Source organism: Humulus lupulus, chromosome 2, assembly GCF_963169125.1.
Source record: "Humulus lupulus chromosome 2, drHumLupu1.1, whole genome shotgun sequence".
NCBI lineage: Eukaryota > Viridiplantae > Streptophyta > Magnoliopsida > Rosales > Cannabaceae > Humulus > Humulus lupulus.
Window position 1 is genome coordinate 11,642,711 of NC_084794.1, and position 22,848 is coordinate 11,665,558.

Here is a 22,848-nt window from a genome sequence, read left to right on the forward strand (position 1 = left end):
TTATGTGTTATGTTAACTTATGATGTGTATGTTATGTATGTTTGTAGACTTGGGCATATGACCTATACAACTAACAAGCCCCAATAAATTATGGGCATATGACTTGCTTAGCTAGCAAGCCCCACTAATCTAATGGGCATATGACTTGTTTAGTTTACGGGACCCCAAGTAATAATGGCCATTATAGTATATGTGATGTATATGTTTTAGTATATGTTAATATGAATATTATGTATATGATTTATGTGTTAGATTTTCCTTGCTGTGCATTAGGCTCATTCCTTTTTGTGTATATGTGCAGGAAAATAGCTTTGGTGGTGGGAAAGGTTCTTGGAAGCTTGGGGATATGTGTTGAGGCGGAATGGAGTCAATGGACCGAGAGTTCGATTCGAGGATGAAGTCTCTTTGATTATGGTTTTCTATGTATTTTTCCGCAATTGATTGTAATAAGTTTTAATTCAGTTTTCATTATGTCAAAGTTATGTTTTTTTTTTGTTTAAAACAATGGGATCCCATATCCTACTTTAAATCATTATGTAGTTAACATTTGTTTTACAAGTTTTTATGAAGTTATGATTATTTTACTTGTAAGTTCTATTAAAAATTAGTGTCTATGTATAGTTGTCGTTAATGGTCCAAAGTCTAGAGTAGTTGGGTCGTTACAAAGGTGTACTAAAAGGAGCTGGACTTGAAAATCATTTATGGGGTGAAGCTATAAAAATAGTAAGATATTTGATCAATAGGTGTCTCTCAACTGCTCTTGACTTTAAGACTCCCCAAGAAATTTGGACAGGAAAGAAGCCAAGTGTTAAGCATTTAAAAGTGTTTGGGTGTACTGCATTTGCACATATTAGACAGAATAAACTTGAGCCTAGAGCAGTAAAATGCATGTTTATTGGATATCTAGATGGTGTTAAAGGTCACAAACTTTGGTGCTTGGAACAAGGGTTTAAAAGATGTATCATTAGTAGAGATGTTACATTTAGAGAAGATGAAATGCCACTAAAAGGAGGTCAGGAACCTGTTCAGAATTCAAGCAGTAGCAAGGCTAGTTTTGAGGTGGAAAATGGTACTAGGGATCCAACTTTTGAGTCACAAACAAGGCAGGAAGAAAAATAAGAATTGACAAATACTCAATTAGATTTAGCTTCTTATCTGCTGGCCAGAGACAGGGAAAGGAGGGAATCAAAAGCACCAGATAGATTTGGCTATGCAAATTTCATAGCATCTGCCTTAGCAGCTGCAGAAGAAATTGAGAGTGAAGAACCAACTTCTTACAAAGAAGCAATGGAAAGTAAAGACAGTAACCATTGGAAACTTGCTATGGAAGAAGAAATGAAATCATTAGCTAAGAATAATACTTGGATTCTAGTTGACAAATCTGAGAAACAAAAGCTCGTTGGATGTAAGTGGATTTTTAAGAAGAAATAAGGGATACCAGGGATTGAGAAAGAAAGGAACAAAGCAAGGTTAGTTTCAAAGGGATTTACACAAAGGGAGGGTGTTGATTACAATGACATCTTCTCACCTGTGGTGACCTCAATCTGAGTAATGATGGCAATGGTTGCTAGATTTGATTTTGAAATTGATCAAATGGATGTGAAAACAACCTTTTTACATGGCAAGCTTGAAGAATAAATTTTTATGCACCAACCTGAAGGATTTGATAATGGCAATCCTAATCAAGTTTGTCTACTCAAAAGATCACTATATGGACTTAAACAAGCTCCAAGATAGTGGAATATCAAGTTTGACAAGTTCATTACAGCTATTGGTTTCACTAAGAGTGCTTATGATCCTTGTGTTTATCTAAATGGTCATGTGTATTTGTTGTTATATGTTGATGACATATTGATCATTGGAAAGAAAAGATTTGAGATAGATAAACTTAAATTTGAATTGAGTAAAGAATTTGAAATGAAGAATATGGGTTCAGCCAGTCGAATTCTTGGAATAGAAATCAAAAGGGACAAACCTAGAATAATCAAGTTGTCTCGAGGAAATTATCTCAGAAAGGTACTTTAGAGATTTTCAATGGGAAATGCAAAACATGTCTCTACTCCTCTTGCAAATCATTTCAAATTTTCTCAGTCACAAACACCAAAGACAGATGAGGAAAATAATTATATGGCCAAGGTTCCTTATACTAGCATGGTAGGGTGTCTTATGTATGCAATGGTTTGCACAAGACCTGACTTAGGACATGCAATGAGAGTGGTTAGTCAGTTTATGTCTGAACCAGGAGAGGCTCATTGGACTGCACTGAAATGGATAATGACATACATAAAAGGGACTTTAGATCATGGTCTTATCTATGATAAAGGAGCTGAACTTAATGAGACTGTAGTAAGGTATATAGACTCAGACTATGCAGCTAATATAGACAAAATGAGGTCTTTAACTGTTTTTGTTTTTAAGGTACTTGGAGGTTGTGTTAGATGGAAGTCTAACCCACAAAAGGTTGTAGCATTATCTACAACAGAAGCCGAATACATGGCTGCTATAGAAGCTTTTAAAGAAGTTGTTCGGTTGAGAAAATTGACTCGAGAATTTGGTTTGAACTCAAAAAATATCACAGTCTATTGTGATAATCAAAGTGCTTTGCACTTGATCAAGAATCCAATGTTGCATGACAGATCTAAGCATATTAATATCAAGTATCATTTTATTAGAGAATTAGTGTCTCAAAAGGAAGTTTTTCCCAAGAAAATCAATACAGAAGAAAACCCAGCTGATATGTTAACTAAGAGTGTCCCTACTGTCAAGTTTAGGCACTGTCTAAACTTGATCAATTTTGGCAACTGACTGAGAGCCATCATGGCTTTGATCTGAACAACTAGAACTTATGAAACCTCTCAAGTGACTCAATCAAGGTGGATTTGAGGTGTTTGATTAAACCACTTAAGAGCTAGCACACGTGGCTTTACAACCAAGTTGTTAAACTTATTTTGTATCAAAAGTAAAAACAGAGAGTTTGAGAGCAAGTTTGTATTGAGATTTCTTTGTATCTTTGAGGAACAAGATTCCTTTGTTTGTGTATAGAATTGGTTGTTTTTAATAAAGCCATTATAGCCATTGGTTGGCTGATTTAGATCCTTGGATATAGATAGCAAAACACTTTGTTTTGTCTATTGAACCAAGTAAATTTGGTGTCCTTCCCTCCAGCCCAAGCATTTGAATCTAGTCCTTCTCTTGTACTGGATGGAGGCATTGCTATCAGGGTGTTGCTCATGGTGGAGACGGGTGCGTCGGGCGACGGGTCTGCGTTGCTTTGGCTGTTCGTCGATGATGAAGACAATGGTGGCACACATGAGATCTACTCCGGCCAGAGACCACCGGCTTCGACTAATTTAGATGTTGGTTTAGCAAGACTCTTAGAAACTCCGTTTTTGAAGGTGTAGTGTCGACGTTGGTTCCCAAGAAGGTGAAAGTGCGGCGTTGTCGTTGGATTCAGAGAAGCATCAATAAACAATAAAAAAGATACATATATATATATATATATTTAATTTAATAATTCGTCTTTGTCAATTGAGATGAGTCTATAAGCTTAGTCAATCAACAATGGTTATATATGAACTAATAATAATAATACTAATGATTGAGCTTATCTATAAAAATAAAGTATTATTGACACATTGTCATTGAAAGCTTAAAAGGAACACGTAATGTTAAAAAAAAAAATATATTGCATATTTTAATTATTAACAAATAACCTACTATAGAGCAATTATTTTGTTATAAAGAGAAAAAATATCTGCTGAATGCGTCAATATCTCTTCTATATAATAAGTGTGTAGATAACGGAAATTCTTGGTTTTAACAATATTTTATTTTTTTAATGTTAATTTTATTAGAATATTATTATATTTAACAGAATATTCTTATATTTAGCGGTATTTTTTTTTTTTTTATCAAGAAGGAAGGAACACTTCATTAAACAAACAGACAAATACAAACAAGGGCAGACCGCCCAAACAGCAGCCAAGAACCAGGCCAAACCAGTTCCAAGCCTCACTCTACATACATTGCAGCTTCCTTATGAAAAGCTTGAGTTGAGGTGAAAACTTCCTATTATGAACAATGTATAACATGTACTTGACTAATGTAATCACTTCCTTTGCTATACAATTAGCAGTCAAAGAGAACCCATCAAAAATGCATCTATTCCTATTCTTCCATATATGATAAATCACTGCAGCTAACACCATATTCAGAATAATATCCATAATGTCATTCTGCCCAACATTGAGCCAAACAGTCCAATCAGAAAACTTGGTGGCCTAAGCTTGAAACCCAAGCCAAGTAAAAATACAAGACAAAACCCTCTTGGAAAGGCAGCAGTCAAAAAACAGATGGTGATGACTTTCTAAGTGGTCTTCACAAACTGGGCAGTATAGGCTATTCAGCTGTATGTTGAACTTAGCCAAATTGTCTCTAGTTAGGAGGTAAGAATTGACCACCAGCCATAACAAGAATCGGTGCTTAGGAAGGATTGTTCGACACCAAACTGCATTCTTATAAGCCACAAGTTGCTGGTTTATTGAACTATTATACAGCTTGGACGGCTTGAATTTCCTTGAAATGCCAGCAGCAATCACCTCTCTTTCACTGAACTTGTTCCTTAAATGACAAAGTTTCCGCCAATACCAGCTACTATCCTGTTTCATAACATAGTTGCAAAAATTAACCCCCTTCAGGTAAACATTCTGAACCCATTTGACCCAAAGTGTGTCCTGTTTTGAAGAAACAGCCCACACATATTTAGCTAGAAGCGCTCTGTTCCAGCTAGCCCCATCTCTGAGCCCGAGCCCTCCATAAGCCTTAGGAAGGCATACTTGCTGCCAAGAAGCTAAATGGAGTTTACTACGAGTCCCCGAAGCCCCCCACAGGAACAATCTGCATAATTTCTCAACCTCCTTGACGATACTTTGAGGCAAAATAAACACATTCATCCAATAGTTTCTCAAGCCAAATAAAACAGTATGAATGAGTAATAACCGGCCAGCATAGGATAAATGTCTACTAGACCAAGAAAACAGCTTAGTTCTAATTTTATGCACAATGATCTCACAGTCCTCATGTTTCCATTTAGTTGACCTCACAGGAACCCCAAGATAATGAAGAGGAAAGCTCCCCTCAGGAAGTTGAATGGCCTGAGTTATCACTCTTCTATCCGCTGCACTAACTCCTCCAAAATAGATATGAGACTTCTTGGCATTTATTGACAGCCCAGAAGCTTCACTAAACTTCCCTAGAGCATCCTTAAGAATACTCACTGCCGTAAGAGAACCTTTGCAAAACAGAATAATATCATCTGCAAAACACAAGTTGAGAAGCTTTACACATAGGGTGAAAACGAAATAATGAAGACCTAGCAGCCAATTGAAGACTTCTTGTCATATATTCCATAATGAGCACAAAGAGAAGAGGGGACATAGGATCCCCTTGGCACAGGCCCTTTTCCCCCTTAAATCTACTCTGAACTCTGCCATTTAACAATAAAGAATAGGTAGTGTTCTTGATACAAGTCATAATCCAGCCAATGAACTTCATAGGAAAACAGTAAGCCCTCAAAAGATCTTCCAGAAATTTCCAGTCATAAGTCTTACTAAGATCAATCTTAATTGCACAGCGAGGAGAAGTAATAGCCCTACCATAATTCTTTGTAAGATCCTGAAGAATCATTATATTATGAGCAATCAACCTACCTCGAAAAAACGCACCTTGATTAGATTGTATGAGAAAAGGAAGCACCACTGCCAGCCGAGAACATAACAGTTTTGCCATTACTTTATAAAGAGTCGAACAACATGCAATAGGCCTATAATCTAAGGTCCGAGCTGGATTAGGAACCTTAGGAATCAAAGACAAAGTAGTCTCATGAAGCTCATTAGGGAATTGGCCTGTTGAGAAACCATGTGTGATTGCTGAGCATATATCCTGCCAGAGAGATTTAAAAAAACCTGAGCCATATCCGTCTGGACCAGGCGATTTAGTATTAGGGATACTAAACAATGCAGCTCTTATTTCCTTGTTGGAAAAGGGTTTTAAAAGAGAGACTTGTTGCTCTACAGAAAGCTTAGTGCCCAAAGCCATACATTGCAGGTCAACTTTTCCTGTAGCAGAACTAGGACTACCGAGATAGCTCTTGAAATGATCAACAAAATGGGCTACCACCACCTTAAAATCATCTATCAGCAGACCTTGATCAGTGATTTAAGAAACTATAGTGTTCTCTGCTTTACGCTTCTTCAAATAGGCATGAAAATATGAGGTATTCAAGTCCCCCTTCCTAATCCAGTTAATCTTGCTTCGTTGAGCAAGAAAACTATGATACATGTGCTCTTGTAGATGAAACTCAGTTGCCCTCTCCTTTACTGCCTCTTGCAACTTGAGATCATGAGGATTCTCTTAGGCTTGAAATTGAGCATCTTGATAGGCCACCATAGCCGACTTACAACTGAACCCAACATCTCCAATATAGTCCCTGTTAAACTTCTTAAGCCTGTGCTTCAATCTCACAAGCCCGATATAAATTATTCTCAGACCAGAAACTCTAACAGGGGCCCTCCAACTGCTCAAGACTACCTGGTTAAAATTTGAATGGCCAGACCAGAAATTGTAATATCTGAAAAGTTTGATTCCCATAGCCTCCATGGGAATGTTAGACACTACACAAGAACAATGATCGGAGACCACCTCCCATCTAAAAACAGCCAAAGATTGAGGAAACATGTCCAACCAATCTTCATTCATTAACACATGATCTATCTTTGAGTAGATCCTAGCTGAGCCATCTTGGTTATTTGTCCAAGTAAAATAAGATCCAATACTCTTAAGAGCCTCAATTTTAGCATCTGCTAGCCACCCCAAAAGATCAGCCAACTCAATACCTGATATAGGTTTACCACCAGACCTATCCAAACCAGAAAAAGGGGCATTAAAATCCCCTAACACTATTCAGGCTTTAACTGAAAGCGAAATACGAGTTAAATCGTGCCATAAGCTTCTTCTATTCTCTGCCAAGTTGTAACCATAGACAAAGGTAACATAAAATAAACTCCTCTGGCCTACCAAGTTAATCTGACAGTGAACCAGTTGAGGAGACTCCTCCAAAATAGTCAATCTCGCTATCCCCTTCCTCCAAATAATTAAGAGTCTACCCTCTATTACCGGACGAGAGTAAAACTCCCAATTAGGAAATTTATGCTCCATGAACTCACCAATTTTATTCCCCCGCAATTTAGTTTCCAACAAACCACCAATTCCAATCTTATTCCTTCTACAAACATCTTGGACTGAACTTTGTTTATTCGCACTGTTCAGCCCCCTTATATTTCAACTCAGAATAGAGCACTTATCCATTAGATGAACTACCTCCAAGATGCCCAACCTTACTACCCTTTTCCTGTTCCTGAAGAACAACAAACTGATTTATCTGTTTTTGAATCTCTACAACCATGTTAGTATTACCACCAGTTGTATGACCCTGTCTACTCTGAGTAGCAACACGCCTAAGGGTTTGCCATATCGCATCCTTGTACTTCTCCTTTACCGGACTTGAGTTAGCCTTCCCTGAAAGAGTAACCTCGCTAATATTCGGAACTGAGTTTTCTACTACTTCAGACACTCCTGCTTGCTCACCTGGTTCCTCTTCATTAAGCCCCTTAGAAACTTTTGACTGCTCCAATGGAACTTCAGCTTTAGAACTAGCTTATTTTTCCACCCAAATAGTCTTATGCTCCTTGCGACAGTCTACCATAGAATGCCCAAACCTAGAGCAACTCTTACACTTAGTAGGCAGCCACTCATACTCTATTCCTTGTTCCATAATCTGGCCATGCTCATTGATAAACTGAAAACTTCGAGGAGGATTATCAGTAATTTCCATCTCCACTAGAACCCTCACAAATTGAACTCGAGAACGCTCCCTAGTAAACTTATCTACTAAAAGAGGTTTGCCTATCGTGCTCACCAAAGCACTAATACATTTGCTACCCCAATACTGCAGTCCAAGGTCGTGTAGCCGTATCCAAAGCGGAACAGAACGGATGAGACGAATAGCACTAAGGTCTGCTATCCACGGCCTGATGATGACAGGCTTCCTATCAAATTGGCACTCCATTCTCTAGAACATGATCTCTTGTTGCTTCATCATTGAATTTCACCAAAGTTAGCCCCAACGTCATTCTAGAGATTTAGGAAATCCCTAGATGGCCCCAAACTCTTTTTATAAAGCCTTCAAACACTGCCATTGGAGGGTTTGCTCCAAGCACCATGCAAACAACAGCAGAGCTCCAATTGGCTGACTGAATTTTCACCTCTTCAATATCAACTTTAGCCAGCTTCTGCCCATTTCTGAATAGAGGTTCAGTAAATTCAAGTTTCGGTTCAGAGAAGGAAAGCTTACTCGATCTAAATTGTTGCCATTGATGTTGGGCCTCTGACTGAAAATCCCCTTCCGTGACCTTATCCCCTCCTTCACTCCTATCCTCCCAAGAAGCATTCCTCATATCTGTACCCAATCCATCGTCCACATCCTCAACAGGCTGAGCACTCTTACACTGTCGATCCATATCACAAGCCTGCAAAACCCCAGACCCAGGCACTTCTAATTCCATCAAATTGACATGCTCTTGTACAGCGAAACCATCTCCCTCTGAACAATGCACAGCCTTCGCTTGAACCACAGGTGATAACTGCTCAGTCTGATCATTGGAAAGAATTTCAGACCTACGAGTCGGCTTCTTCCGCTTCGCCATGGAAGAGAGCAACCCGACCCTTCAACTTCAGCTTCTTTTCTATTTAGCGGTATTTTGTAAATATTTAAACTTAAATAAAATAAAATAAATAATTAAACAAATTAAAATAAGATATTTTTGAGATATTTTACAGTGATAATTATTTAAAAATAATAAATAATTAAAGAAATTAAACTAGTATATTTTTGAAATATTTTACAATAATAATTATTTAAAAATAATAAATAATTAAAAAAATGAAAATAGGATATTTTTGAGATATTTTACAATGATAATTATTTTAAAATAATAAAATCATAAATTTTATAACTTAAATAAAATTTAATTAAACTTAAAATCGAATAGTATCATATTAAACATATAATATAATCTACTGTCAATTAGCAACAAATTTTTTTTTTAAAATCTAGCAAAAAACTTAAATTTAAAATCCACGTATAATATTTAATATTACATTAAACATATAATATATAATTTCTTGTTGTCATTCTCAAATTCAAAAACTAGAACAAACATAAACTTAAACAAAAATAAATAAATAAATTATTTAATTAAAATAATATATTTTTTAAAATTTATATGACATTAATATAAATTTAATAAAAATAATTAATAAATTCTATAAATAAAATTAAACAAACGTGCATATTGCACGTTACTTGTATCTAGTATATATATATATATTCATATTTTACACATATGTATATTGAATTAACATTTAGTAGAATAATTATTATTATTATTATTAATTTGGTTTTTTTTTTGTAAATATTTAATATATATATTGGGTTGTTTCTTAGTTGTTTTTATGTTGTTTAGATTTATGTAAAGTTGTTTTCACATTGTTTTTTAGTTGTTTAGATTTATGTATAGTTGTTTTCACATTAATTTTTAGTTGTTTTAAGTTTATATATAGCTGTTCTGTTGTTGTGTTGATGTCTAATTGTTGTTTAGTTATTTAAGATATATTTTGATTTTTTTTTTTATAAAAAAAATGTTAGTATGCAATAGGTTGACTTCTAGTTGTTCTTCATTTGTTGTTTTTAAATGTGTGTAGTATGTAGTGAGTTAATGTTTAATTGTTGTCTTATTGTTGTTTTTGTGCTGTTTAGATTTGATGCATAGTTGTTTTCATGTTGATTTTTTAGTTGTTTAAGTTTATTGATAGTTGTTCTATTGTTGTCTATTTGTTATTTAGTTGTTTGAAGAAATATTTTGATTTAAAAAAAAAAACAAGGTTAATGTTTAGTTGTTGTCTTATTATTGTCTTTTAGTTATTTCAATAACACCGTATTTTTGTAAATATAAAAATTTAAAAACGTATTTTCCAAAATCTTAAAGTAGTATTTTTGATAAAAAAAATCAGGGATAGTAAAAAAATATAAAAAAAATATATTTAAAAAAAATCCCCAAATAAATTGAAATAATGAACAAGCACATGGCAATAGCCATTATTTGAGGCCAGTTACCTTTTTTTTTTTTAAATTGAGTATAAAGTAGGATTTTGATTCATTTTTAAACACATTGAGTTAAATTTTCATTTAACAAAAATACACTAGTCGATGGCGTTTTACGGAAAACCAAAAGCGTATTTTCCACTTCTCTTTTTATTTTTGAATCAATGCTTCTATTTCGCATACTAATAATTCTAACCGCTCCTGTAAGGTAGTATTTCTAATTTGATAATGACGAATAATATTAAAAAGACACATAACTATTGAAATAGTAATAAATGGTTACAAATTGACTAGCGAGTTACAAATAAATTACTATTGAAATAATGAACAAGCATATAGCGATAGCCATTATTTCAGGCCATTTACCTATAGTTTTAGTAACAACGTTTTTAAACTTGATGGGATTTAAAATTTAGTCAGTTTTCTATTTTTCTTTAAATACTTTTATGTTGTGTGGTCGAGGAGTAATAACTAAAAAAAAAAATAGAGACAAAAATGGTATCTCAATCAATAATAGAGTGATATCTCTTTCTTTATCCTACATACTCACTGTCATTATTCTAATTAATTAAGTATACATTTCAAATAATGTGTGTATATTTGGTCTAATTTTTCTTTCGAGAATCATGATAATTTTAGCTAATTACCAACAACGTTTACTAAAAATAGTAACAACGTCCTTAAACTGATTAAATTCAAAATTTAATTACATTATTTGTTCTTTAAATAATTCAATAATGGTGTATTGGTGTTGTGTGGTGTAGAACAAGTAACCAATAAAAAAAGAAAAATACAAAACAAAAATGGTATCTTAAAGAATCCGACTGATATCTCTTTCCTTATCCTACAACTCCAACTCATAAGAAATCTCCTAAAGACACGTGGATAAATTATATTGGCTACTCTTAAACCTCTAAAGTTTTGTCAAATAGACTGGTGGATAGCAGAGAGTAGAGAGTAACAATCAGGGGAATTGAACAAAGACAAAATCTAATAAAAAAAATGAAAAGATAATCAAACAAATCGATTAATACGAATGAGAATAGAGATAAAGATATTCAAAGATAAAATGACTCCTCACCCAAAAAGCTATATATATACTATACCAAAGATATTGCTAATCATCCCAAGGAGAACAAAGCTTGAAACTTCTCTTCTCTTTCATTGCTTGTAAATCATAATGGCTTCTTCAACAATGGCACTCTCCTCTCCATCTTTTGCAGGCCAAGCTGTGAGGCTTGCTCCTGCACCATCTGATGTCATGGGCGAGGGCCGAATCACCATGAGAAAGGCTGCATCTAAACCCAAGAAAGTTTCATCTTCAAGCCAATGGTACGGCCCAGACCGTGCCAAGTACTTGGGCCCATTCTCAGGTGAGGCCCCATCCTACCTCACCGGAGAGTTTCCCGGCGATTACGGTTGGGACACAGCTGGGCTTTCGGCTGATCCCGAGACCTTCGCCAAGAACCGAGAGCTGGAGGTCATCCACTCGCGATGGGCCATGCTCGGCGCTCTGGGCTGTGTCTTCCCCGAACTCTTGGCCCGCAATGGGGTCAAGTTCGGTGAGGCCGTATGGTTCAAGGCCGGGTCTCAAATATTCAGCGACGGTGGACTTGACTACTTGGGAAACCCAAACTTGGTCCATGCTCAGAGCATTTTAGCGATTTGGGCGACTCAAGTGATCTTAATGGGAGCTGTAGAGGGGTACAGAATTGGAGGTGGGCCACTTGGTGAGGTGACAGATCCATTGTACCCAGGTGGAAGCTTTGACCCATTGGGGCTTGCTGAGGACCCAGAGGCTTTTGCTGAGCTGAAGGTGAAGGAACTCAAGAATGGGAGATTGGCTATGTTCTCTATGTTTGGTTTCTTCGTTCAGGCCATTGTTACTGGAAAGGGTCCTATAGAGAACTTGGCTGATCACTTGGCTGACCCTGTTAACAACAATGCTTGGGCATTTGCCACCAACTTTGCACCCGGAAAGTGAGAGCCTTGCTCTTTCCATACATTCCTTTGTTTGTAACTCATACAGATGTTGTAAACCTGTAACTTCGATGGAAATGAAAACGTGCTTCATTTTAACTAATGTTTTTATATGAAACGTAACAAAAACACTTGAAAAAGACCCTATAAAGCTTATTATTGCTATCATAAGGTTCTGGCCACTGTGATAAATCACAATTGGATGTCAATTTTAGCTAATATTGATTTTTATTTAATCTCAATATTTGTATGGAGTCGTGATCGAGCCAATATCAATCGAATATTAAACTCAATTTAGCCGCAAAGTTCATTATAGTTTTTTCAAACAAGAACTGAGCATATGTCGATTTTAACTTATGATAGAAAATATGGTTCCACGACCAAAATTGTGTATTTTTTCCAAATATCAACAAAAGATAATATGAGAACATAAATACTAACCCATAACTTATTGAATAGTACTCAAACGTTTTAGAGGCATACACCAATAGAAGCACACTACCTCAAACTCAAAGTAAAGCTTTACAACTCTAGTGCATTTTTTTTTCTATTTTCGACAGCAATATAGATATAATTAAAAAAAAATTATATAATAGTGTATATTATAGTTATCTAGAACATTCTACAAATTTTATGAAATTCTAAATAAATTATGATACAAAAATAAGGTTCATACTTTATGTTGCATGCGTGCCTGTTTTTTTGTATACACGTATAAAATTTGACAGTTTGAACATTGTTTTCAGCTTCGTAAACTAATAAGAATATTTTGAAAAATTGCAGGATATTCTAAATAACTACAATATAAACAGTCATATAAATATTTTTTAAATTATATCTATGTAGGTCTCAAAATAGAAATAAAAGATGCACATGTGTTGTCAAAAAAGTGAATGCACTGAAGTCACTCCCCATATATATATATATATATTCCAAATGTAAAAGTATTTAGGGATACACCATCCACCTTGCTCCCTAATGTAAAACTAATGAAAGCAGCCCTCGTTCTTATCCTCTAAATCTTCTTACTAACTAAGAAGCCTTCAACAATTGGATGACACTCCATTCTTCTTCAAATGGATGAGATCTCCCATTTACTTCCATTCGGAATCAATCCAAGCAAATCTGGCACAGCTTATGCATTGGCCGCTAGGTAGATGATATTGTTCAGTGTTCACTGGCATTAATGCATTTTCTTTCCACAACAGTAAAAGATTAGTTTGTAAAGATAAGTTATTAAAAACCATCTTTTTTTTCTTTGTATTTCTTTTCTTAAACGTTACTAATCCATAAAATCTAGGGGGGATAACTGAGGTCTCCATGACTAATAAATGGAAAGGAAAGTCTACTTAAAAGTGGCTATTGACTATATGCTCGTTCGGTATTATTAACTCATGGCCATCCAAAGCGGCCATTGGAAACTTGCTTCAATGGAAATGTAAAAGAAAAAGAAAGGGTGGAACAGAGTCATTGGAACTCCAGAGTGCAGAAGTTGAATAGCTAGTAACTCTTGTAAAGCTCTAGGAAAGGAGTTTGATTCCATCATTAAATGCAAATGACTTGGTAAACTGCACTGGAGAGAGTATACAAAGTCAATTCTAAGACTTTAACCTACAATATATCCACCATTCATTACAGATTTGTGAATTTCAGCTTGTAAAAGTTAAAAGAGTAGAATAGGATGAGGCAAAACTGAGTTGAACATATACTTAATTACCTAAAGCTACATTACCAATCCCATATTGATAAAGCCACCAAGCAAGATTCAACAGCAGCATCTGCTCGATTCTAGGATTACTGTAAAGTATATTCTGAACAAAACATGCATACTAATGTCAGTACTAAACATTTGGACTTTATAGAATTCAACAAATCAATCAATTAGAATCTAGCTCCATCAAGCACTAACAGCCATGTGCCATTGAATTCAAGAGGTTCCACTCATCAATTCTTGCAAGGTGGATGATTTGAATATCCGGTAAAGCAAAGTTTTTTCTCTCTTTCCCAACTTGTGTGCACCATAGCGCCTAAGACGCCAAGCTTGAGTGCTTCTCTCCCTTCTTCCACAACCCTTTTTCTCACAGCCATTAGCAAACCTATCCCTTGACCTTGAGGACCGTTGATTTTCTCCTCTTCATTTTCACCTTTCTCTTCATTCATTGATACTGAACAGGCACCATCATCTGCTGATTCAATGGATTGAGTTTTGGCGACTTCACAAGATTCAGCTCCATCCTTGGAAATGGATTCGTATCCATCAGGATTGCTGCTTCCCCACCATTTATATGACACAGTTGATAAGCCCTCAGATGGGAACCCATGTTTGAATTCATCCAAGGTATTAATATAAACCCCTTTTGTCAAATTTGTGCTTAGCACATTTTGGGATCTCCCAATCTGAACATTCTTGCCTCCTTCCTGCTGCAAGCCATGGGAAAGTGTATTTGAAATATGAGATTTCGACATTTCTGTACTAGAACTCGGAATAATTCGCTGAAGACAAAACAAAAAATCAATACAACTCTTCAATCTAGTTTAGTTATAAATTATACCAGAAAGTGACATTCCAAACTGAACATACGTACATACATATACATATTCAAGTATGCAAAATTATCATTACCGGTGAAGTTCAAACATAGGGTTTTCCAAATTAATTTCTACATATTTCTTCCAAACAAATTAAGATGAGAGAAAAAAGACAACGAGTACAGAGAGATCTTACAGAAGGAGATAGATTAAGGAGTCACCTCACCAGCCGCAGCCGCAGCCGAGAAGAGCTTCTCTTTAGTTTCAGCTTTTTTTCTTACAGGAACGGTTAGAGTTTTTAGTATGAGAAATAGAAGCATTGATTCAAAAATAAAAAGAGAAGTGGAAAATACGGTTTTCCGAAAAACGCCATCGACTAGTGTATTTTTATTAAATGACAATTTGACTATTTGGGTTTAAAAATGAATCAAAATGCTATCTTATAATCAATTTTAGTAAAAACAAATTAAAATATAATATTTTATTATCAACTCATTGCTTCTTTGAACCCATTGCATCAGTAAAGACTCAAAAATTGATTTTGTAATTAAAAATATTTTGACTAAAATCGGGTCTAGCATACTATTTTGATCCATTTTGTAAAACTATTTTGATCCATTTTGTAAAACATATGGTATGAATTGTCATTAAACAAAACATAAGAGTCAATCATGCATTCGAAAAAAATATAAAGACCAAAATAATATTTTTCCAAATATAAATAGAGTTTCTTTATTTATGGAGAAAATAATTACACAAATATGGTAATAAGCTGAGAAAAAAAAATTAAATATGGAAGATCCACAAAGTAAGAAAATCAACTACCATTAAATGTTACAAAAATCCATGCAAACGTCTCTCACCCATGTATATCATTATTCTTCTTCTTTCTCTTTTTGCAATGGTTGTTCGGCAGCCCCTCTCTCAATCACGAGACAACATCGTCGTTTTTCTCCTAATCGGGTAGATTTTGTGTTTCTTTTTAGATCTGAGTTTTTGTTTGTTTGATTTCTTTTAAGAACTAGTTAGCATTGTGTTTTTCTTTTTCTTCCATGGTCACATTTAGTTTTGTTTTCAGATCTAACCTTTTTTTTGTTAGTCTGGCTAAGTAACCAGTTATTATGATGATTTGGTTTTGTTTTCAGATCTGTGTTTCTTTTGGACTTACCTGTAACTAGTTACCATCACAATGGGTTTAGATTTTTTTGTTCATATCTTATTTTAAATAAAGATTTACACTCACACACCTTATAATATAAATAATTACTAATTTGACATTGATATTTTAATATACCCATATTATATATTTATTAACCTAAATAATAAACAACCAATTTTTATTTACTTATTTATTATACCTACTTATATTTTAACATACATCATAATTACATTTAACATATACCAACATTCAATATATTTCTTTATATAATTGTTTTGCTTTTTAAAACTCATCAATTATATCTCTTAGCCTATGTTTGGTAGAGTGGATAGAAAATAGGATTGAGAGAAAAAGTATAAGAGAAAGAAAAGGTAAAGGAAAGAAAATAAATGTATTTTCTCTCATGTATGTTTGGTAGAAAGAGTGGAAAGAAAATAGAAAAAATATTATTTTATATATTTATTTATTATTGTGATTAAAATTGAGATAAGAGAATCATTTTTTACACTTTTACCTCTACATTGGTCAACTATATAATACCCTAAGTTTATTCAACTTTTCAAGGTTATATTGGTCATTTAATTATCAATTACAAAGCATTTGTTTCCACTCAATTTTCTCTTTGATTTGGAGAGAAAATATTTCAAATGGGTCGTACCAATTTTTTTCTTTCCAATTTTCTTTTCCTCTCCATCTTCTCTCTTACCAAACTACCCCACTTATTTACTTCTCCCCACTTTTCTCTCAAAAACTTTCTTTCCTTCCATTTTTCTACTTTAACAAACAAAGCTTTAGTCTCTTCTTTGACTTATACGACTGATTTGGTATATTACAAACATAAAATATATTTCCTTATTTAATTGATTTTCTCTTTAATACTAGTCATTATAACTACTAATCCAAAATATATGCAAATGGGATACTATTTGGTCTCCTTCTCTATTTGTTATAATATATATTATTATTATTTTGGATACAAGTAAGTAGTTTATTTTTATTTAGAACTATTTAACCATGTTATTTACTTCAATCTCCAAAATTATTTATTTGGATACTATTTGGTATCCTATTTTTTATGTTGTTACTATTTATTATTTTTTGGTGTTGGATTTATGCATTGTTGTAAGTTGAATCTACACATATTTCAAGATGATCATCACTAGATTTTCAGAGAATTGCTAAGGGGCACCACTGGTGCCCAACATCATAAGTAGGTGGCATATCGCTATTGGTGCAATCCAATATTGGGTCCCACTTATTTGAATTTAATAAGTATTATGAGGTATCGATAACCAATCATAGGATGCCACCTCATGTGGTGTTGGACATCTTAAGGTGCCAAATAGCAACACTCATATTTTAATTAGATGTAGATAATGTAGTTCCCATTGAAATAGGATCCACACAAGGAAAAGCACTTGCCATTCGTTGGTTATTAGGGGCATCCTTCTGATCCAGTGTAGTCCTTTTTTCAATCCATAAAGATCAAGATCAAACGAACGTTTATTTTCTTTTGGCCGAAGGAAAATATATTTCTAGTCGTTCAGTAAATACAGTAAATAATGATCAAGGGAAATTCTTTAGTTCAGATTTTTCTGGTAAAAAAGAAAGCAGTATTCTTGATTATTCAGAATTTAATCGAATTATAGATAGGGATCATTGTAATCTAATATTCCCTTCTATTCTCCACAAAAATTCTGATTTATTTTTATTGGAAAAGAGGAGAAGAAATAGATTCATCATTCCATTCCAATGGATTCAAGAACGAGAGAACGAACTAATGCTCCGTTCCAGTATTTCGATTGAAATACCGATAAATGGTATTTTTCGTAAAAATAGTATTCTTGCTTATTTTGATGATCCTCAATACAGAAAAAAGAGTTCCGGAATTACTAAATATGGGGCTATAGGTTTGCATTCAATCTTCAAGAAAGAGGATTTAATTGAGTGTGTAGGAATCAAAGAACTTAAGCCAAAATACCAAACGAAAATAGATCGGTTTTTTTTCATTCCCGAGGAAGTGCATATTTTACCTTAATCTTTCAATCTAGTTTGAATATGAAATTATATCTTCAATTTATATGATCTAGATTCAATTTCCAAAGCATCAATTGAGTTGTTAAAAAAAATCAAATGAGCTACCAAATGGTATCAAAATACACTACTCACTTCATTATCATTATAGTTGATAGTCTATGTGCTTAACCATTCTTGAGAACATAATTAATAAAATAATACTATATAATATTCTTTATAGTTTGATACTTGTTGGTATCCTATAAAACTTATTACTATATAATATATTATCTAATAATGTATTTGCTGTGAAATTTAAGCTACGCAAGTATACGTAATCGCAATTTGTAATAATGTATCTAATAATATATACTTATGTTGACCCAGATTTTGGCCAATTGACACGGAGTCAAAATACGCTTGACGTGGACAAATACGTTGAAATGAATGTGATGACGAAAAGAATAAGAACACAAGATTTTATAGTGGTTCGGCCCCAGGATCTGGTAATAACCTACGTCCACTTGAATTGTTATTGAAATGAGATTCAAAGGGGTGATCAAAGAACTAGGGTTCAATGAGTTTCACTGACCTCTAAAGAAGAAAATACAATTATTCTCGTGTAATCTCTCTCTAATCTCAAAAGATCTTCTAGCCCAAAAAAAAGAATCCTCCCCCTTGAGCTCTCTTCTTCCATTTATAAGCTCAGGGAAGATTTACATTGATTTGTTACAGATATTCTTTCCTAAATCATGGGAGATAATTTCGAATTCCATCATAACTTCCTAAGATTTCCTCCGTGTATAGCGTGCGTACGACCAGGCTGGTCGTAGGAAAAAGTTTATCGTGCGACAATAGATGTCTTCCTGGTTGATAGTCGATCACAGATTCTGTCAAATGTCAGCCACGTGTATTTAATGCTTGCCATGTCATCCGCTTCTGATTTTTGGGATAACATTTGCCCCCCAAGTTTGTTTAGTGCGACCAACAATAAAGAAACTTAAGGGAACAACCGTTCACATCCCCATGATGTATGTCTGAATCCCCGTGCATTTTCGAAAACCGTGACACAATTATGTCTAATCAAGCCTTTTCAGTTTCCAAAAAGGCAATTTTGACAGCTTATACACTTCCCCACGTTTCGAAAGTGGGAAGTGATGATTACTGCTTTTTGGCCATACCTTCGATCCCTATAAGTAAGCTTTTCTTCCCCTTTAAGAAATTTTTACTCACCATCTTTGCCAATATTTTCAAGAACTTGCACCAGAGTATAGAGCTTCGAAACCAGTCTGATGTTTAGCCGAAGGTCTTCCGGTTCGAGTTTTTCATCTTCTTCCGAATCTCCATCTTCGCCCAGGTAAGAACTTCGTTCTTTAAGCTTTCCATTACGCCATGCATGCCATTTTTATGCTCTGAAACTTCTGTGTTCTTGAGTAGGGTTTTAAGGGTTTTTTGGTATAAACCGCCCATTGCTTGGTAAGAGTGCGTCTTTATGCTTTGTATAGGTTAGGACTTTAGTTTGATAGTTAGGATCACTGGTTTGGGACGTTAGGTTGACGAAAGATTCAACCTTTAAGCCAGGTGAAAAAACCGAAATTTTTTCCCGCCCCTTAGGAGTCGAAAAAGTTCTCTTTTTAGAAAACAGTTTACTTCCTTTTTTTTTATCCGTCTTTCAAACTACCCACGTTGAACTTAGCGTAGGATTAGGATGCTGCTGGTTATTTAGACACGAGCAACGATATCCCAATCTTCCACACTTCGCGGATTATGTCTTATCTCCTCCATTGTCTGTTTGGAGTTCATATGCAAGACCCTTGGGGAGGAGAAAGACCTATTGAAGATGAGCTCTTGGCCCAACTACTCGAAGGCGAAGAGAATCCATCTACGCTGATTCCAGAAATCCCCTTTTCTCGTCCTAGCCTAAATCGTCCACCAGTTCCCACTCAGAAAATGGCCAGAAAAAAAAACCGAAGCTCGAAAGAGACACAATGCGTTGATTTCTACTTAGTTGATAATAGAAGCTCTAGCTAGGCTTCCCACCTCATACTCTCTCTGATCTCTAAAATGTTACTCTATGGTGAGAACCTCACGAAATGTTTGTCCAACATCAACATGGTGTTGATTTTAGAAAACATCGAGTTCGTGATAATCAAAGATATTCCTACTTTTCCCATGCAACGATCACCAAATCCTTCAAAGAGGATTGTTTGATGGTAGTTCGAACAAATGAAAGAATACTAATACTACTAAACAAGCTCAAGGAGAAGCTGCTTTGAGCTTCTTCTTCGAAGAGCAAGAGAGGAAGAAATTCATACAAAAAGAACAAGAAGTCAACTGGCAAGGCACCAAATGCTGCAAAGCATCTTGGAGCAAGGCCTGATTATAAGTACACAAAAAGGGGAGTGTTTCCAACTGCAAGGAGACTGGGAATTGGAACAAGATTGCCCGGAACTCAAGGCATATGGAACCCAAAATAATTAAATTTGTCTTGGATGCATGTGATTTTAGAGGATGATACTTCGTTTTTGGATCGCTGAATCACAATCTACTAAACATGCATGTACCTTTTTACACTTTTAGCATTGGGAAAGCCATGAATGATAAAAAGCCACGGCTTGGTATCCATCAAGGGTTGTTCGTATCAAACAAGGCAAAAGGATAAGCTTGAATGAATTTTGGAAATAAATATATTGTTTTAAGACAATGTTTATTTTATTCCGATTTTCAATGGAAATTTTAATTTAAGTTTTTCTTATTACATCAACATTAATTTGTAGTTACTTTCACAAGTAATAAAATCATATTTCTTTAAATGGATGTGAATTGTGGGGTGGGTGTATGAAAAATAGGCTATACCTATTGCAACTAAACGAACCCTATGTTGTAAATAATGAGTTGTTTAAGACAGCTAATTCTAGGACCGTTAAACGACAAAAGGTCAATAACGTTAGAAATGATGTACTTTGGCATTTTCTTTTTGGTCATATTTGTTATGATAGGATTCAAAGACTAACAAAGGCTGGGCCTTTGAGGGAACTCACCTAGGGTGATCTACCTGTTTGTGAATCTAGTCTCGAGGGCAGAATGACAAAGCGTCCATTCTCTGTGATAGGAGAAAGGGCCAAAGAACCACTAGAGCTAGTATGTTCAAATGTCTGGGGACATATGAATGTTCAAGCGAGGGGTGGTTATGAGTATTCCGTCACCTTCATCGACGATTTCTCTAGAGACTCATGTAAGTACCTAAAGCATAGGAATTCTGCGAATTTGTTAAGAAGTTCAAAGAATTCATTGCTATGGCTTTAAAACCAAATTAGGTAAAACGTTAAAGATCTTGCGATCTGATAGGGGTGGAGGATATTTGGAAATCAGAACCAAGATCATTTAATTAAGCTTGAAGATTTGTCTAAAACAACGGCCCCAAGAACTCCGCAACAGAACAGTGTTGATGATCAGTGTGAATCGCACGTTTATGAAAATGTGTGTTCTATGATAAGCTATTAAACTCTATCAACTTCTTACCCAGATCTTTTCTGGAGACATACTACCTAGACCGCATGTGATACTTTTTTTTTAAATGTTGTGCCATCTCAAAAGTTGTCTCCAAGACACCACTAGAATTATGAAATGGTCGTGAACCTGGTTTACGTCATTATGGAATATGGTGGTGTCATGTTTTTGACATGAGGAAAAAGGTAGAAAGCTAGAACAATGAGCTGAGGGTTTGCTTGTTTTATGGCTATTCTAAAGGTACTCAGGGTGGTCTGTTTCATAGTCCAGTAGACAAGAAAGTGTTTGGCTCTACAAATGCTACTTTTCTGGATAACGACTACATAATGAATTTCAAGTCTCATAGCAAAATAGTATTAGATGGAAAAACAATAAACTATTGTTCCATCCTTACCGACGCAAGTCGATGAAAACAAGGTATATTTAGAAACCACTAATCCAAGTCAGAAAGTTACGATGCCTCATCATAGTGGGAGGATTTCTCAGAACCCGGTACCTATGATATGGATAGTGAAACCCACAAGTTGGTTGGGAACACAAGTAACAATGATTCGTTGGCCTTTAAATAGGCAATGGGTAAGTCTGAAAGGGATTTTTGACTCAAAGACAAGTACCAGGTAATAAAGTCTAAGTACTCTTAATTTGTCTGAGATCTTGTAGATATGCCATTAGACTTTAGGCCCATGGGGTGCAAGAGGATCTATAAGAAGAAGAGAGGACCTGGTAGAAAGGTCGAGACATTAAAGGCTCGACTCGTGGCAGAGAGAGAAATTTGACTTAGAGAAAACTTTTTCTCCGGTAGCCATGTTAAAATTCATTTAGTATACTCTTATCCATAACCACAACTCTTGATTAAGAGATAAGGCAAATGGACATCAAAGAAGCATTTTTAATGGCTATCTTGATGAGACAATTAACATGCATCAATCAGAAAGATTTAAAGTAGTTGGACAAGAAATTCGGCAAGCTGAGTAAGTCAATCTATGGACTTAAACAAGCTTCGCGCTCCTGGAACTTAAGTTTAAATGGAAACATTAAGACTTGAGTTTTTGAACAAAATGTAGTTGACCCTTGTGTTTGACAACTTAGGGAAAAAGACATTGTGGTGTTTTGAATCCTTTATGTAGATGATATCTTATTCATTGGAAACAATGTCAAGAAATTATCAAACATAAAGAACTGACTAGAAATGAAATTTCAGATTTCGTTGTAGCAAGTCGTGTTCTTGGTATCCAGAACATCAAGGCAATAAATAACTGAACTTTAGCTCTAACTCAAGCGACCTACTTTAGTGAGGTGCTTGGTCATTACTCTGTAACAAATTCCGAGAAAGGATGTTTAGTGTCTTGACATGGAGTTTATTTTTCTAAGTAGCAGTCTCCACAGACTCCTCAAGAGAAAGAAAAGATGTAATGAATTCCTTATGCATTTGAAA

At 34.9% G+C, this 22,848-nt stretch overlaps 2 protein-coding genes across 2 annotated transcripts; one reads left to right on the forward strand and one right to left on the reverse strand.

The window, feature by feature from the left end:
• Positions 1–11,323: 11,323 nt before the first annotated feature.
• Positions 11,324–12,302, forward strand: LOC133817283 (chlorophyll a-b binding protein of LHCII type 1-like). Its single transcript, XM_062249755.1, has one exon. The coding sequence runs from the start codon at positions 11,400–11,402 to the stop codon at positions 12,201–12,203; it is 804 nt and encodes a 267-aa protein (XP_062105739.1). The 5' UTR covers positions 11,324–11,399; the 3' UTR covers positions 12,204–12,302.
• Positions 12,303–13,782: 1,480 nt separating this feature from the next.
• On the reverse strand, positions 13,783–15,080 carry LOC133817284 (uncharacterized). The gene is given in 3 exon segments (XM_062249756.1): positions 13,783–14,230; positions 14,233–14,692; positions 14,950–15,080. Coding segments are annotated over 3 exon segments (663 nt in total). The 5' UTR covers positions 15,049–15,080; the 3' UTR covers positions 13,783–14,126.
• Between the last annotated feature and the right edge of the window lie 7,768 nt (positions 15,081–22,848).